Raw genomic sequence first — 18,840 nt, 5'->3', positions numbered from 1 at the left:
GCTAGCATTGCTTCAGCTAACATAGCAAGACACATTTGTCCTGGTGAAAGCAAAACAGCAGCTCAAAGAATCTAATGGACCACATGGGTCTTTAGAAAGCGTCTCTGCAAACCCCATTTGACAACACTAGTGCAGTCACTAGTGCAACACTAGTGCAAACAGCACTAAAGTAACAGTTGCTTTCCCAAGCCTTCACACTCAGAAAGCATGAGGCAACGGCTCCAGGAGAAGGATCGATAGTATGATCCTGATTCTGCCACGTTAGGGATCTCCAAGACCAGTCAACTCTAATCCAATACAAAGGTCTAATGAGATACAGTGAAAATTAAAGCCAAAGTCAGACAAGGAACAATGGTCACATTACTAACAATGTGACTAATTTAACCAGAATTATAGTGAAATCCCCATCACTTCAGAGGAAAAGCTCTCCAAGAAACCATGCCATTCAAATGGAAACATTATTCATGATGCAGAAATTACTGGCTGCAGTCTTTGACCTGTCTTATCCCCAACATCCAGATGGAATATCATAGAGTACCCTCCTTTTCATGAGGACCATGCTGCCCCAATCAGCATCTGATCTCACCAGTCCTTTCAAACAGACCTAGCATGTTCCCTGCCACTCCCAGTTTCTAATCCTTCGTGTATTTAGTTTTCAAATTTTACATGATATGTTTTGCCTGTGGCACAGTGGATCACTTTACCCTTCTCCTATTAGCCCTCTCTGTTTAATTACAGTTTAATGTGAATTGATCTTTACATTAATGAGCCTGTAAAGAAGATTGATTTTCTTCAAGAGACTTTTATGCTCAGTTTGGCAGCAGAGTAGTCCTATTGATTTTGCTTTCCCCAGTAAATATGCTGCAGTCACTGCATCCCCTGTGAATCAGCTAATCCTATTTCACACTCTTTTGCTCCAAAAAGCCTTATTCTGACTTCCTTGTTATCTGTGCTTTTTCAGAGCAAGATCATGGGGCCAAAGCATCTCAAACAGCTTTGACTGTTGCTAACATACAGCTCACTCCTGTGGGTCACTATCCCCTTTGTTCCTAAATGGTTGGGGGCTTAAAAGACTTACAGTAAAAGAAACAAAAGTTATTTTTAAGTGTTTAATCTGTTAACTTCCTTAATTCCTAGCCAGCTAAGGATGTGGCACAGTGTGCTCTGTTTACCATGCTTGCTTCAGAGGTCTGGTTAGCAGGCTCTTCACTGAGCTCTACAGCTGTGTAACAGCCTGTACTGGTGTGCCTGCATCAGTGGATGCTGACTGAATCAGGCTGGCCACCTTGGAGCCAGGGCAGAGGACAAGGATCCACCTCCATCATCACGTGCGGACATCCCAAAAGCCCTCCAGGATGCATTTACACATGTGCAGGTAGGTGAAGCGGTGGTAGACGGGCCCCGGACTACAGGATGAGCTTGCACCTGCACAGGGGTTTGTGGGAAGCCATGGTAACAGACCAATGCAGAGCTGATCACAGCTCAGGTCCTCCTCTTACCTGGCATACTAGCAAGGCTAAGAGACTCTCCATGCAAGTTAGTTAGGAAGCTGGATATAAACAGACTCAGTTCTGCTGCAAATAAATGGTTTCTTCCATCCTCCCCTTCCCCACCAGATCAGGTAACAGAGTCTTCGAGAGCCTACAGAGTTAACACACTTGAGTTGCAGCAGAACACTGGGAAGGGAAATCCTCAGCCAAGAGCATGTCAGTGAAAACATCCTGCCATCAACTCCCAAATGTCCAAGTCTAGGAACTGTAGCTAAATTACAAATGCTGTGGGAATTTCAGGCAAGATTCTCCTCTCAGCTACTCCGATGTAATTTCGGAATGAATCCAGATTCAGTCTCCCCCCTCCCAGCTGAATTTCCTGGCTTTTGTTTGCACTAACAGATGTTTGCATTTAATGTCTGTCTGTATTTGGTAACCCATACATAGACTATTTTTCCCTTCTGTTCTATTAAAAGCCTTATCAAGTCCCTTATGTTTGCTCTTGTTGAGATGAATGATTTGGCAGTATTTTCAACGTGCAAGGCAAACAAACTGACTCTTCAAGGAATAAACTGAACTAAACTTCATGGCAGTAAATTAGGGCATAGCATGTTTGATACATGTTATGCCTGCATCCATGTGCAGCCTGAAACATCGAAAAATTTGCAGAAAGCCTTGAGAATTATCTCTCCAACAGATTCCCTCATGCTTACATATATATAGCCAGCCTACAGTCCACATGCACATGGGGGTCAAGCAAGTTTTGGGTGATGGAGACAGTTACAGGAATCCCCAAAACAGGGAATGCAAAGTGATCAAGCTCATTAAAAAACCTTTATGGAAAATCTGAGCTTGGTGGTATGGCAGATTTATTTCTCTCAGCTCCAAAAGGAGAAAAAGTCTCTTCCCCAGTTTACAAAGAGTAGGAGATAAAGTAACTCATTCAAAAGAGCTGTTTTGAGTGACAAATATACAACCCTTGCTTTTATAATACATTCATAGCCTTTTGGAAATACTTAACCACATGCAATATACAAAACCTACTTCAGAGGTTTGTGAGGTAAACACACTTCACACATTTCTAAACACTGAAAAAAAAGGAAATGTATTTATTTTTCTTTAGGAGTAAGAATACACTGTAACACTATATACTTAAACATAAACCAGTTTCTCAGTACACAGTCTTCATTATGAGTCTTCACCCTGGGTTTGGTTTGGCAGCCTCCCTAATTATTACTTCACAGATGTGAAGGCCAGAAGAAACCAGTACAACCATATAATCTGATTCCTTACATCACACAAGGCCAAAGAACTTTACCCAACAATTTGCATACCAAGCCCATTGACCTGGAGTTGATCTAAAGGACCATCTTTTAGGAAGCTATCCAATTGATTTAAAGGCTCCCAAGGATGGAGAAAGCCTCACTTCCTCAGCAAATCATTCCAATGTGAGTTAGTCAGCAACATCTATTAAAGCAGGTACTTTAAAACATCTTTCAGATTATTTTTACCTCTGACAAAAATTAAAAGGAAATGCAGGGGGGGAAAAAGTGGCATTCTCTGAAACAAGCTAAACAAAGAGATCTTTCTTGCAGAGGTATGACAGCAGCATTACAAATCCCACTATCAGAGTTATTTATGTGTAGCAGCTGAGGAAAGCAATACAGATTTCTGGAAAGCGATACTAAGCAGGTCTGTTTAGAATACCGTCCTTTTATCATTTGGCTTTGTACCTTCCCCTTCCTTCTGCACCACTGAAATTTCAGAGGAGCTGTAAATCTACTGCCTTCCACCAGTCATTATTCCTCCTTTCCAAACCGCTTATTTCATTTCACGAATAAAAAAACCCAAAGCTCTAGCAATTTGGTCCTTTGCCAACAGCTAAATTAATAGCAAAAACAACAACAGGGGCTTGTGAAACTCGGATCATTTATAGACTTCGTGAGAAAGAAAAGGCGATTTGGGGGGCCTAAAACTATATCCTAGATGGTAAGTTGTATGCAAGCTTTCCACCCATAAATCAGATTTCTGGAGTTTTTTGAATCCCAGTGGGCTACGCGGCAGCCTAGCCAACACACTGGGCTATGTGGCAGCCTGGTAAGCTCAGTTCGAGTGGCAGACAGATGGCCTCGTGTCAGGGGATCGTGCCTTAAACAAGGGACGCTGCTCAGAGGGAGTTACCACCCTGCTCTGCAGCCAGCAGCCCCCAGATCACACATCCAGACTTCACATCTGGTCACGCAAGCAGGGAGAGGCTGTGGCAGGAGGCAGAAATCAAACAAGCTGGTTTCACACCAACCGCATGTGACACATTTGACAGGTCTGATAACTGCTGAGACACAAGCTACCCCTCCACCCAGGAGGTGAAGTGGTTACTTATGCATTTACAGAGACACTTGTTAGATCCAGCACTGATAGCAGAGGAGCGCTTTGGCTCTTCATAAGCTCTGGAGGAACACAGTATACCCAAGAACCAGATCAAAGGCACCATATCTCAAACAAAAGCTAAACTCACTCCACACCAGGAGTGAGATAGGGGCACCAATTTGAAGCTAAGATCCCTAAACTGAATTAAGACAGTGAGGGAGTAGTTCTGCTTTGCATATTTTAACACTGTCTAATGGAAGAGCAGGAACAGTGCCAATTCATTTCATTCAATTCTGTCCTTGATTTAAGTAATAGGAATGTACTTTTAGTCAACAGATCAAGGTTGTCTCCAAGTTGGAGGCTTTTGAGCATGAGAGGCCAATCACCTGGTGGTATGGGCATTTTCCACTACAAGGAGAAGCCAACCATGGCAAATATGGACACCTGCCTGCGGGTGTACACTGCAAGGCCATGCATGCTGGAAACCATCACGTGAACTGCTCAAACACTTTGCTGGAGTCCGTATTAGCTATAGCAACCACTTCCCCTTCCCAGGAACTTGGGAGGTATCATGCATACCTCAGCAAAATTCCTTCTTGGTGTGCGTTACAAGCAGACACATGCAAAAATAATTTTAGAAATCCACACTCTTAAGATACTAAGAAGTTTAATATTATAACATCTTTATTCCCTTCAGCAGCATCCCCAACCCAAGATCCTCAGTGGCAGATACACAAAGGCTCTCAGGTGTCTAACACTTCTGCAGGCACCTAAACTACCAAAGTTAGGAACTTCAAAGCTTCTGCAAATCTAGCCTTACAATCACCATTCACCCTCTCAAAAAAAAAAAAAGACAAGTTGAAAGAGACCATAAAAACGGGTCTTGAACGAGCTCCCTGAAAGATTAAGATGTGAATAGTCTCTGGCTTTAAGCGAAAAGAAGAAATTATCAGAACAGGACCGGGGAAAAAAAACAAACAATAAAGAAAAAGTAAAATTATATACTCCTTCAATAGCACAAGTATGACATAATGGTTGAAACCCAAAGGCAGATGAGAAAACAGAATTTTACTCAATATGCAAGTAACCTGTGGAGTTTACTAAGGTAAGTTACCACTGACCATAAGCACAACATTGAGCCCAACCTCGTGTAAATCACATGACTCCAGAAGACGTTTCTTAATTAAGGTGCCAACAAGCCTGATAATGAAATCTGAAGAGTCAGCAGCAGTGGGTATGACACACACGCAGCTCGCAGTCGGTAGCAGCTAAACCTACCCCACAAACAACAGCCCAAGGTAAAAAGCTGAAAGAGGCGGCAGCAACTTACAGGTAGAAGGAGCGGACACTGGCAGCAGCAGGTCCCAGGGAGGGAATGGCGGTCAGCTCGTTGTTGTTCAGTCGCCTGCAACAAACAGAAATTAATTGTTGAAGCAAGCAGCCTACAACCAAGCATGCGGGAGCAGGGGATGGCTGCAGCACTTCCTTATCCAACCCCCCTGACTCCAGGAACACTGACATTTTGCCAGAGGCCTCCACCTCAAGGGGTTTGTCTGGGTCTCTCTGATGGTTCCACCTTATCTTCCCAACCCAACCCTTTAATAAATGACAGCCACCATAACTGGTCCCACAGTATCTTCTTTATAAAAAGCAAGGCTTTTTTTCCCCTTCCACCCACTCCCTTAAGCGAAGTCAAGTGCCACCGAGGAAGGCACTGTGCCACAGCCCTCCATGGGCCTGAGTTTCCACAGTCATCACGGAGCCAAGCCTGAGATAGGAGGACTATTTGCACCCACGGCCACGAGGCAGCCAGGTCCCGCTGCCTCAGGACAACGAATTTAACTCGCTCCCCAAGCAGCAGCTCCCACTCGCCCCTCCGTGCCAGGCCAGGGCGTGGGGGCCCAACAGGGTGCCATGGCAGTACGGAATGGCAGCCTCAGGCCTCCTCTCCGCACCAGGCCAAGCTCTGGAAGTCCTGCAAGGGCAGCCCCATGAAGCCAGCAACGCACACTCAAAAACCAGCCAGCAACACACACAAAAAGCCTGGCACTGGGCACAGTAATGCCACCAAAACCAGGTGACCTGCTCCAGCCGGCCAGCTGGGGAGCACCACGCAGCCCCCCGGGGCTAATGGCAATTGCAGACAGGGCCCCATTCCTGGAAACGCTGGTACAAAAGTGTCCCCTTCAATGGCCTAATGTTTGAAGTGTTTTTCTGACTGAAAACAGATCCTTGCCATGTGACCGGCTCTTCCTTGGTTTAAAGAGCCCTTGTTTGTACGGTGAATTAGTCAATTAATTACTGTAACAGTCGCTTGTCTGGCTGCTTGAAAATTACCTAATTTCTTAGCCATCTTGCCTGCTCCCCCACCCCCTGCCACCACATGCTGAAGCAATTAAAGCAAAGTCCCTGCCAGGCCAAGCAGGGCAGCACATGGCAGCTCCCTGGACCCCCAGCCGCCTCCGATCCGCTATTGCTTGAGGCAGAGCCTTGCTGGGTCTCTCTGCTGCCTGCCTTTAAACTGTTCCCCTTCTGCAGGGGCTCTGCCAGGGGATCTCAAAAAGACCACAATTTGGGTGAGAGAAGCAGAGCATCCCGTAGTAGGCAGGGGAGCACGGCGCAGCTGAGGTGTGCTAAGCCATAGGCACAAGTTGGGGCAATCCTAAATTATAGTGGGTTTTTTTCTTTTTTTTTTCCTTTCCTTTAAAACTGTTCTTGGCAGGTGGGAGAGAGCAGTGATACATCCATCCCAGAACTTCCTTCTGACTCCTCTGAGAGCAGGCAAGATATTTGATTTCATGAGGAGTTCCAGGCACTGCTGGGATAAAAGCTTTCCTCAGCCTCAGCTCTACCTCTGACATTATACCCGTACCTTAAAATGTAAGGGAAAAAAGCCAGATGCATTGCAATTCAGGAAGGAGCTCCACTTTGCAACTAAAAGTTCGTTGCTGCTCACATTATAGCAAGGTCTAGACCTTTCAAAGGTAAAGCAAGCTGGAAAGAGCATTAAAATGCTTGTATTTGTGCCATGTTTTCACTAACAGCCAACTGAGCATCTTTTGGAAAGGCACAGGAGAAGGATAATTAGGCCCACCCTCCATTAGCCTGGGTCAGCTCTGGTTAAGCAGCTCCAACACCGACCAGCATCTAACAACTGGTCAAACCCTCCTCTGACATAAGTGTGATTTTCATATATCAGCCTCCCATCAGGTCAGAAGTGGTTCTCCCACCTCATTTTCCCTCTTGGCTCACAGGCACCAGTTGCCAATGCAGAGGAGACAGCCAAGCTCGGTATTTGCCTGGGATTTCCCTCTCATCTTCCCCTTCCCCCATGTAAAGGAACAAAAAAAAAGGGGGGGGGGGGGGCACGCAAAAAACCTCAAAACAGAACAGCCAGGCTGAACAAATTTAAACTTGCAGTCTCCCTTCTCCTCCCCAGCCCTCCCCTTTGACGACACAAACCTGCTGCCTCTGGATGCTAAGGCAGAGAAGGAGGGGGGCCACCCATATAAAATATTTACAGTCCAGTTGCCAGGCTGGTGTCAAGCTGAAATGGAGCCTGCTCAAAAATAGCACAGCTCTCCAGAGCTTTCAGTGAAAGGCACTTTAGAAAATAAAAGGTGAGTTGTTTGGAGGGGAATTTTAGCACAGTTACTACTTCTTTGTTACAAATGAACTTGGAAAACCTGAGAGCCATGCAACCATCGCTTTCATGGATCCTATGATCCATGTGACCTGAAGAAACCCCAGAAAGGACCACAGGACACAACAGCACCCTCCATCCCACCCTTTCAACCAAGGTACAAGAATGGATGGACCCCAGGAGGTTGTCATTAGAGGGAGCCACTAAACGGGATGAGAGAAAGTATAGGTGTCCTGAAGGAAAGTAATGTCCCACTCCAGCCCCTACCACCTGAGCCTCCATCAGCTACTTATTTCAGCACACGAGATCATAGGGTTTCATATCACTGTGAGCCACTAAGTTTCATCCCACACAGGCTTAAACTTTTAAGGAAAAGAAGCTTCTCAAACAAAAACCACAAACAACTGCCTAAACCCAGGGAAAGGGAAAAGCGTAGGGTAAATACAGCTATTACTTTATTACAATCTCAGTAAAGCAAAACAGAGCATCCAAGATAAGCTATGAAGTTGAAATCTTTTGGTTTGCAGACATTTTCAAGGGAAAACAAAAGGTTTTCAAAATATATCACACTAATTATTCACATACAGAGACACACACACACAGAGCTTTGAGCCTCATCTGTAACGCTCAGGAACCACAGACACAGTGTTTGAAGCATCATGGGAGGTTTCAGGTCTTATCAATGCATCTATTATTTGGGGCAATCTCTTTCCCTGAGGGTGACTTGATTTGCGCAGCACAGTGCACACAGCAAAACACTGACTTGCTCTCAAGACATGCCACAGCATGATGCTTGTTTCATGAATGTTTGTAAAGTGCTCAAAAAAAAAAACCTCAGAAAGGAGATGCTCTGGCAGTACAGATGTGGTTCTCTTTGTGAAATGCAGTTTATTTCAGTGGTCTGTGGTTTAGCTGTTATTCAAAAGCAACCAAGATTGGTAGATAGGGCTTTTAATAGAGCTTCTCCCTCACACTTTCCAGAGCCTGCCTTCCAGGCTCTGCTCCAGACCTCTGCCTCCCTTCCAGTCTCCCATTTCTGACTGCTCCCTTTCCCTCCAACTCACCCCTCTGCTCTCTCCCTTTTCCCTAACCCTGCCTTTCTGACACAGCAAGCAGCTCTTATCTACACCATTACTTTGCAGGCTGCATTACTTACCTCCCCCGAACCCTGACATCTTTTTTTAGCAGCAGGCTGTTCAGTGCAGGGCTTGTCCTGCTCTCGACACGTGCAGTGCTTTGCCAAGGGAGCTCCCTACCTAAGGAATCAGAAGCCACACACATTTCCCAGCCCCACGCTCCCTGAAGTCACATGCCTTCAGGCACTTCCACAAATAAAAGCTATTGCTAAGCCACAATCATGTTAGGATAATTCTAAAGTCTCATGGGATCAGGGCTGCAATTCTCTTCTTTAAGCACAGAGTAATTTAAGGCTTTCCACAGTTTAAAGAAAAGTTGAGAAAACAGATTCCATAGGCAGCATTTTGCTGACCTGCATCACTTTCTCTCCCCTCCCTGACTGCTCTCTAGGATAATCATGACGAACTGATTTCAGAGCACTGCAGTCATTCCTGATGCATATTCCTCACTTAATCATGATCCCTAGCAAGTCCCTACTATTAGTGTAAGCAGGGGAGCCAGGGGCAATCAGGCCAGGGGAGAGATGCTACATTAATCCCCATGGCCCAATCCTGCAGGCATCAGTCAGGCAGAGCTCCAGCTGCAGCAAACACTTTTGCCTATTTGAGAATCACAGGATCTGGCCCCTCCACAAGCCCCAGAGCCAACACTTAATGAAAACAGACAGAGGACAAGAGAAAATGCACGATATACACAGAGTGCAGTATTGTTTCTGAAAGGAAATGTTTTTTCAGTTTCCCATGAGGCATCAGTAGCTCTTCAAACAGAGCCCAAACCTCAAGTATGCCAGCGATTCAACATTCAAACACGAGCTCATTACCTCAACCCACCGCTTGCAATTTTAGTCACTTTCATTTTTCAAACCCCAAAATTGGAGCTCCAGGAATCCCTGGGAATAGCTGACAAGCACAGCTCCTCTGCAAGTGTAACTGCTGAGTGTTTACACAAATCAGGACCTAGGAAATCCTGCGATTCCCCAAACAAGGTTTCTTTTACCAGCAACAGGGGTCTGGCACAGCCACTCAGACCTTCACCAGCCCCTTCTCTTCCCCCACCGAAGCGGAAGACAGCTCTGCTGTTTTAGCCTCTCCTAGCAGACTTCAAACAGAATTTGTTCTGGTTCCAAAAGGAGCACAAAAGTCTGAGAGAGGAGGAGACACAGTTAAATGCTTTGTTATCCACTACACTACACCTTTGTTTCCTGGGAGATTTGGGTTAGGTTGGCATCAGGTATCATGATCCAGGCTGTTCTGCCTTGCTTCAGGGTTATCCTTTCAGCAAGGAGCTTTGTGTGTATGTTCAGGTGTGTTAGCTGAACTGCTCCCTCAGAGCATTGCACAAGACTGAGGGAGGCAAACTCCAATGATTTCCAATAACAGCTATGCTGTTTTAATTGGGATGTTGTGTTCTAACTGATTAGTTCAAAAAAAAAAGCACAGGTATAATATGGAGGGAAAAAACCCTGCAAACCAAGTCAGATCTGCTCATTCAAGTTAGCTAAAGCAAGGTACTGTCTTAGGAAACTATATACAGTTTCCTCCTGGCCCACAAGCCGCCTTGGCAAAATACAATTAAAACCTTTGAAAGAATACTTACACTTCCTGCAGGTTTGACAGCCCTGCAAAGGCAGAAGGATCAATCTCCGTCAACTTGTTGTAGCTCATGTTTCTGTTAAAATAAAAGACAGTGGGATCAGCATACTGCAGTTATTGTGCTCAGCAAAACACAGCCGTCTTAATTATTCTGGATTGCACTGGGAGTGTTGTGTTGGTTTTGTTTTTTGTTTGGTTTGTTTTTTTTTTTTTTTTAAAAAGAGTACTTAAACATGGCAGAGCAGCAGTTTTCTGCTGAATGAGTGAATGAGTTTAGTTCCGTGATCAAAATGTTATCTAGCTCTCCCTAAGCTTTTTCCTCTGTTACATTAGTGTGGTTTTAATTTGTCTTTACACAATTACATTTATTATTCTTTTTATTGGCTATTCACAACCACAAAACTAATCACAGATGAATAGGATATTTCCTGACAAATTAAAGCCTGAACTGAAACAATCAACAAACCTTCTGCTAAATATTTTATAGCTATATTCACATGGAGTATTTTTATATGCCACCATGTGTTGCATACAAAATATACTCACACAGGTATGTACACTTACTACGTGTAAACATAAAATATATTATTAGTATATTACTAAATATTTTTTTTTAATCAGCAATTACAGCTTTCAGCCAGTCACGTAGTAGTACACGCTTTGGTCCTCAACAACCCCAACCAATGCTTTCCAACTACCCGACAGTCCAAATCTAGATCATATTATAACACTTCACTGATGGATGGCAAATAGATCGTGCTGTATTATCTGAAAACAGCCTGGTGGGAGAGCAGACCTGCCTCTGGAATACAGCCAGAGCTCAATGTGCGTCTGGAAGGAATGCACTGCGAGGATTGGGCAAACAGACAAAATAATGCAAATAACATACTGACTCCAAAAACCACAAGCAAGAGTTTTGCCATGCTCTGCTGTAGCATCATACAGTGCAACAGCAAAGTCTCCCCTCCAAGATATACATTATCAGCACACCACACACAACAGGTCAAACCTGCAGCTAGGGACTTACCAGGAGAGCACAGATCAATTAAGACCAAGTGACTAATGATGCAGAAATTAACAAATGGCCTAATTAACATGATGTATGCAGTGTTGGCATGTTCCTGTGAGTGTGTAATCTAAAGAGGGAGGAGGCAAATTGATGGGTGGTAGCAGAAAAGCAACCACAATAAGCTGAAAGGAAATTGTGAGGGGGACCTACTTTAATTTTACCCTGCTCCACACCCTGCTCTAGAATATTATCCTGGGTAAAATTCAACGCTCCTGTCTCCTCTGCAGGGAGGTTACACCCTCTTACTGCACCTCTGAACACGACCCAAAAGATTCATGGCCTGATTTTAGATAAGCCCTCAAACATTCAGCTGTTTATTCAAACCACCAAGCCAGTCTGACTAGAAAACTGGCCAATCTTCCCTGTTTTGTGTATTTTCTTTATTTTAAAGCTGTGCCCACAGAACCCAAGCAGGTCTGGAGCCCAAACAGGTAAACAGGACCTAAGTCACCAAAGCACCTACTGAACTTTTACCCATGCTATGTGACCCAAGAGCTGAAGGACACAAAAAAAGGGCAGCTGCCAGAAGAGCAGAGACTGAGACCTCCTGTTTTAATTGCTCATGCTAATCCCCTGCACTTCGTGGCAACGCAAAGAGAAATCTAGGCCCACAGCAATGCTTACTAACACCAAGACTTGAAAGACTACAAAACTTCACATGATTAGCAGGAAGCGATAAACACCTCTTTTGAGCTAAAAAGCAATTATTGATCACTTGCTCTCCTACAATGCATTTATGGGAAGTCCTCAAAGCATTCCCCTGCACACAGGAACCATTCGATAGTTCTCACACACTCCCCATCACACACTCCCCAAATGATGCTCCCCATCATTTCAGAGCAGCCAGCTCTGAAGACAGCTCCTTGCATCTTGCTCAAAACATTCAATTTTTTGCCAATACCTGCTGTGAAAGAAGGTTCTACAAGTCAACAGCATAAGATGGCTCTTAACAGAATCTAGATGTGAAGCTGCACAGGAGTGTAAAACCTAACCAAGCATCTAGTTTTAAAATATGCTGTCCTGCAAGCCCCTACTGTCTTTTAAAACACTCGAGAGACCTTTAAATCAATATCAGCCTACAGCAGATATCCATTTCACTATGAACTCAAAGGCATTTATCTAAATAAAAGTCAAACTGCAGTTTAAACTCAGAGTGCGTTTGAAAGCCAAGTCCATATTCATAGCACAATTATGAATTAAAGTGCAATTTGCCCACAGATTACATTACTACTTTTTTTTTTAAACCACACAGCAGAATCAGGTTGGAGCTTGTCCCTGCCTGATGTACAGGCAAAGAGAAAATACAACAACAGGTAATGTCCTACAGGCTTAACTCAATAAAGATAGAGCTGACACAGAAATACTAGTGACAAACTGCGAGGGAGAAATACAACCACGGTCATGACCGTGCACGAATCCATCTGTTTTAATGTATTTCTATGCCTTCTATTGCTGCAAATCTTTGCATTTCTTAAGGTAACGTATTTATCCTCAAAACATTCCTCTGCAATAGGCTAAGAGGCTATTTTATGAACTGAGCACTGAAAATCACAGGCACCAAACTGATCATTCTTACACTTGTCAAAGGGAACAGATCCCTGGCTTAGCCAATGCGCAAGTCAACTTCAGAAGTTCAAAAGTGATAAGACAAAGGTCTTAGTAAATTAAGGGATTTCACGGACATGGTTTAACATCACCCAAAGCAACTGATTATTGTTGCTGCCATTCAAGAAGTCTGAACATCAAAGGCACTGCACAAGTAGCTGGCTCTTCAGATAACACAACCATATTCTGCCTACTCCAGCAACAGACAGACTTTCCAATGGTTGCTGCAGAAATACAGGTGAACTCCACCTTCTTGTACGCCGAAGTCTTCAGTCCTCCCCACACTACCCACCCTAACTGCCAGCTATCCTCACCAAACACACAATACGCTGTTCAGAAGTCAGTGGAGAAACAAAAGCTAGGAATACAGGGTCAGTGTGAAACAGGAGACTGGAAATTAAATAGGTACACCAAAATAAATTTTACTCTATTTCTGAGACTAGCTGTATTTTAACTTACATTAAATTCTAGCCCAGGAATTTCTAGCCTGAAGCATTAGCAATCAAAGGATGTGCTTCCCAGAACTCAGATCCCCTCACTAGACAGTACTTGGCATGCTAGTCACAGCATGCAAATGGGAGAAAGAATTAACATGCTCCAATAGATAGATAGATCATTGGGACCAGGAGTCAGGAAACCTCTGTCTATTCCTGCCTCTCAATCTCCTGCTGGGTGACCTGGTCATGTCACATCACCTCTCCAGAGCCTTTGTTTCCACAGCCATCCTTTGTCTGTCTTGTCTATTTAGACTGTAAATAAAATTGAGGTAGATACTGTCTCGGTTTGCCCGATGCTGATGAAACAAGGCCTCAGTCTTGGTTGGGCTCCAGTAATGCAAATAAAGAAGGGAACTCAAAACTTGAGGTCATGGGTGCACAAGACATTCCCCCACCACAAAGTATGGGTCCCAAATGTACAGCAGTGCACGAAGCGCTGCAGGGGCTGTAACGTCCCCATCAGCTCTGCCTCTCCGGGCCAAGAAGACCAGCAATGCAGGCTGGCTGGAGATGCCAAGCTTGTGGGCACAGCTGTCCTGTGGCTGGAAACAGTCATGTTTCTGCTCTCCCATAGCACAGAATGTGTTCCTTCTCAAGGAGCCACTTGGTCTGATGCCATGCAGTCATGCAATGGCTCATACTGAGCCAATGTTTCTGCCATCAGTATTCCAAGATGTCTTCTTCAAAGAAATAGAGCCCTCAAAACCCAAAGCCAAAACCCTGTCCTTTCCCAAATCAGCACTCCCCTAAACCATCTGAGCTATCTCAGGTGCTGGGCATCTCTTCAAAGTGGCAGCTTATAAAGCATCATCTACAGTGTTTTATACCAGTCCCAAGAGACCATGTCTTTGGCATGCAGTCAGCCCATCTCCTGGCACCTGCATCTACATACAGGGTTAGCTGTCCCTGAGGGTGGGCATACCCACCCAGAAAGCAGACTGCCCACTGTCCTGCCTGCTTCACTGCATGGGCACACGTTTCTGTTGAGTTACTCACGGAAGGATATTTTGATCCCTCTGAGGCAACTGTGGAAAGAAAACAGAATTCAGACAACCTACATAAACCCTGGACAAGAGGAGCCTGGGCTGTAAGTTCAGGGAAGCATCCTACAAAGGTTAGAAGCTTCTACAGATAGCAAAGACAGAGCAGAGCCACCAACCTGAGTGGCCCCTAACATTCAGATTGTTTCTTCCCCTGCTAAATAGAACCTGGTCAGGAGTTTGGATTTTTTTTTTAAACTTTATTTTGACTTCATGGCATGAGAAGTGGTCTGCACGTTATTTATCCATTGCATATTTCTTCAAGCCTTCCTTGTATTGGCTAGTCCAACAATGTAGGATTTTTCCCCTCCTGTCACTAAGATGCCCATGATCGGGAACTGAGAGCATGTTAAATTAATATGGGAAGGGCCCTGTTCTGTCTGTTCATCCATTCCAGTCTCTAAATAAGAAAGCAGTGTTTGCCTTTAGTTAGCATCGTGAAAATGGCACTGTGGATCAATGAACATTGCAGAGACTGAAAGGAAAGCCGTGTTAAATACGAGGTACATAGCCTGCCTTGAAACCACCTCCCAAAAGTAATAATGCTGTCACCTAAAGAGTCCTGCTTGCCAGCGACAAGGGATCAGTCAGCTCATTGAATCATGAGATGCCAATCCTGCCTCCTTGGGCAAGGTGTGGCGTAGACCGGGAGTTCATAGAAGTTTTGACTCTGCTTTGGGAACTTGGCCAGTGTGGAGCAAAGCCACCTCTTTTGAAAACAGAGGTGCCTGGCTGACTCACGAGACAAAGGAACAGATAGACATGTGGCTCCTGGTCTCTGCTCACCATGATGATGGCTGAATTCTGTTCGGTGAGGTGAAGGTTTCCGACCCTTACGTCAAGACCATTTATCTGTCAGTGCAGAAGATGGTGTCAAAAGCATTTCTGCACCTTTTGATGACAGGCATTGGAGAAAAGGAGGATGGCTCAAAGTTCCGCTACTGCCAACTGTGGCTTTCATTAAACACTTTGTCAACCATTGTCATAACACAACTTTTCATTGCTCCTGCACAAAAGGGAGCCGAGGGCACAGAACAATCGAGCCCTGCAATAGAAATTCCTCTGGCTAATCTGTCGAAAGATAGCTGCCTAGTCCGCAGCTTACTGAATAGGCACCATCCTCTTCCCACATGTTTGTAGATGGCTTTACAGCACTGGAATGGAGGCCTCATGCACACTTGATTGGGTATGAAAAGCATGGCTGCAGCTAAATTAGCTTGGGGATGGGGGCCAGGGGAACAAGAGAGGGAGCACATTGCCCATGCTAGAAGCATACAGCTGTGCAGAGAAGAAAGCACACTTCAATTTCTCTTTTAAACAAGCTTGTAAGCTCTGAGAGCTAGCAGAATCCACATAAGCAGTGACATGCAAGGCTTAACACTGAAGCACAAAGCGATCAAAGACTGCAAGGATTCAGGCAGTTGTATAGACTGTAAGGACAGAAAGGAACAGCTTTAGTCCATTTTTTCTCTTGTGCACAAGACAGGCCCTGAATCTACCCACTTGAGGGAAGAGTGGCCAAACAGCTACTGCAGCTAGTGCCAGCTACCCACAGCTGCACTGCATGGCAACACCTTCCCTTAAATGGGATTTTTTCAGTTCCCCCTAAAACAAATGGCCACTAGATTGAGTTGTATAAGCCACCACAGTGATGAGAGTCCGAAGGAGCTTTCACATACTAGATGTGCAGTCCTGAATTACTTTCTGGAGGATTTCTTGCGGATTCCTTTTAAGTGGCTGATGCAGTGCCAGAAGTGGGAGCCTGGACTTGGAATCACTGACCCAACCCACCACGACCATTCCTGGGTTCCCTTTGAATCCACCTGACAAACTGATAGAAAACCAGAGATTCCTACACCCCTTATCTCTCTCATCACCCTCACCTCTACTCCACTGCTCCCAAACTCAGTGTAAGAGGCCTACTGTTCTTTGTCCTTCCTGACCGTAACACATCTTTGCTGAAGGATGGACGGAAGGGCTCTGCACCCATGCTACATCTCACGGTTCAGCCAGCCTCAAACATGAGCTCTCACACTGCTGAGCAATACTCCAATGCTTGGACTGACCAGGCTGTGCAGCCTCTGGGATGCTCACGTTTCTGGGGAGCCCATGGCTGCATTAAGCAGCCCTCATGATTCCTCTTGCAGTGTACCCCAGGGAGCTCTGCCTGCCTGTGCAAGGCACCCAGCGTACAAGAGAAGGGACACTGCTGGGGCACAGAAATGTCCCACACCAAGCATCAGCAAGAGTTGCCTCTTAAAAGGAGGTAAGAGCAACAAAACACAGGGCACCACAGAGGTGAATGTCCCAGCTTGCTGCTATAAGTGCTTTGGAAAGAAGAAGGGGACTCTGGAGGACACGGGAAGGACAAGCAGTGCCCACGTGGGTGAAGCTGTGCCCCATCACTGAGAGGTCCTGTTAGCATCTAAGCGAATGTGCTCACTCAGGCATTACTTATGCCCTAGCTCAAATTAGCAGCAGCAGCATCATATTAGCTTGGGTTAATAGCCTGCTCATATAATGGGCTTTATGTGCAGAAGGGAGTCAACTTAAGGGCAACCCTCAAGCCATAATATGAGCTAATTTGACAGTGAAGACAAACTTTGAGAGGTCATCCAGACACCAACAAAACTGCACCATGAATCACTCTCAGTCATGACCGACAATACTGTCTAAAGGAAATTCCTGTAGCATGATCACCGAAGAGTCAATACCACCCGATTCCAGCAGATGCATGCAGTCATTAATGCAAAGAATACTAATTAAAACCACATCACTGAGAAGCACTGTGCCGGACTACAATGTAATTTAGCATGCGGTTGATATGGTTCAAGGAATTAGGGAATTATCTTCTTATCTCCAAGTAACTTTCAGGGACGCATTTTCAGTCCTGGCCTTTCCTCCTCCTCTGCCACTCTGCGCTCACAACTGTTTCCGCTCACAAGCGCACAGAGACCACACATCTGGCACATAAAGACGCCTGCGCATACAAGCCTGGTAAGCAACCACCGGAGCTAGTCTGCTCGCACGAGGCTGCAAACGTAAATATCTTTATCGTTGTCAGCTCCTTGGCTCCAACAGCCAGCACGGGAGAGCAACCATGCTCTCGGTGGGTGAGGAAGGGCAGAGAAGCCCTTTGCAGGAGCACTGGGTAACACCATGCTGCTGCTGGGGCTTCCAAATCTCCTACAACAAGGAGCTCTTACAGGCTTATTTGCCTCTTTAAAAAGGGCAGTGTCAGGTTATTTTAGGCCCTGTTCAGTTTACACAAATGTGTTTTGACAAAACCTAGGATCCTATTTCCTCCTATTTTAATAACCTTAGCAAAACTAAAGTGGAGTTCTTTTCTGCCCCTCTTTTTTTAATTTTGCTTGGAAGGCCATCTCTTCCGAACACCCCAAATGTTGTTTTTTTTTTTTTTTAAAGAACGAAAGAAAGATTAGCTTCAACTTAATCTACATAATCACACACATATGCAAGTACACTGCAATATATGTGCAAAACACTTGGGTACCTCAGGTGCTTACAGACCCCTTGCTATGTCTCTGCAGCATCAGGAGACAGGAGGATACTCATTTCACCAAGGCTTGATCCTGGTCCACTCAAGAGTTTTCTCAGTATTTCAACTGCTCCATGCTCCAGAAAAAGTAAAGTGCGATTTCAAGAAGTGAAGTAATTTGAAAGTCATCCAATGGCCTCAGTGGCAGAGGGAGGACTGTGAGCCCTTGTCTCTTCAGAGTGCCCCACTAGCCCCAGGAGTGCTCGTGGCTGGGGACACGTACAGCCTTTCCCTTTCCTGGCAGCCAGGAAGGATCCGAACCAACAGAAGACAGCAGGACAAAGCAAGCGAGAAGGAGATGTGACAAACTATTCAACATTTTCTCCACTTCTGAAAAAATACTAGCAGCAGCCACATGGCCCACAGTTACCGAGGCTACAAACCCTCCTATTAGGGTTGCTTGTTCCTCTGCTCCTAATAAGACAGTCCAGTCAAAGGCAGTATTGTAGGCAGGGAACAGGGGATGCTGCAAGGGTTAGAGCAGGCAGTATTTAATTGCAGCAATTTTTCACTTTATTTGCTGCTTCTATTAAGCTGCACTGCCTGAAGGAGACTGATCCTCTCCAAAACACACAGAGTCAACAGCTGCAAGGATTGCCTCAAAGCAAAAACATATTTCAAAGGGGACACGGACATCTAAATAAAAATAACTATTTAATTTAACATAAAGCAATCCTGGTTTGACACCTGTGACAGGTAAGAAGTTAGAAGGAAAAGCAGGATGCGGAAGTGTTTTTTTTTTAACCCACAAATAAAACTCCACCCTTCATCTGCCCAGACACCCATAGGGTTTGTTCTGGGTTTATTGTTTTAATTAAAGTGCTACCTACTGTCATGAGAA

The 18,840-nt window shown here is 45.0% G+C and overlaps 1 protein-coding gene across 4 annotated transcripts in view; it reads right to left on the bottom strand.

Moving 5' to 3' along the window:
- LRIG1 (leucine rich repeats and immunoglobulin like domains 1) overlaps window positions 1–18,840 on the bottom strand; it is a 93,301-nt gene that overhangs the window by 45,348 nt on the left and 29,113 nt on the right. For all 4 annotated transcript variants that reach the window (XM_072875751.1, XM_072875752.1, XM_072875753.1 and 1 more), the window contains exons 2-3: window positions 10,234–10,305; window positions 5,188–5,262 (exon numbers count right to left, since the gene is read on the bottom strand). In XM_072875751.1, the coding sequence (XP_072731852.1) occupies window positions 5,188–5,262; window positions 10,234–10,305 (147 nt within the window). The remainder of the gene's footprint in view (window positions 1–5,187; window positions 5,263–10,233; window positions 10,306–18,840) is intronic.

The sequence above is a fragment of the Ciconia boyciana genome, chromosome 11 (assembly GCF_034638445.1).
Source record: "Ciconia boyciana chromosome 11, ASM3463844v1, whole genome shotgun sequence".
Lineage (NCBI taxonomy): Eukaryota > Metazoa > Chordata > Aves > Ciconiiformes > Ciconiidae > Ciconia > Ciconia boyciana.
The sequence above is the reverse complement of the archived record's forward strand: the minus strand, read 5'-3'. Positions and strand labels throughout refer to the sequence as shown.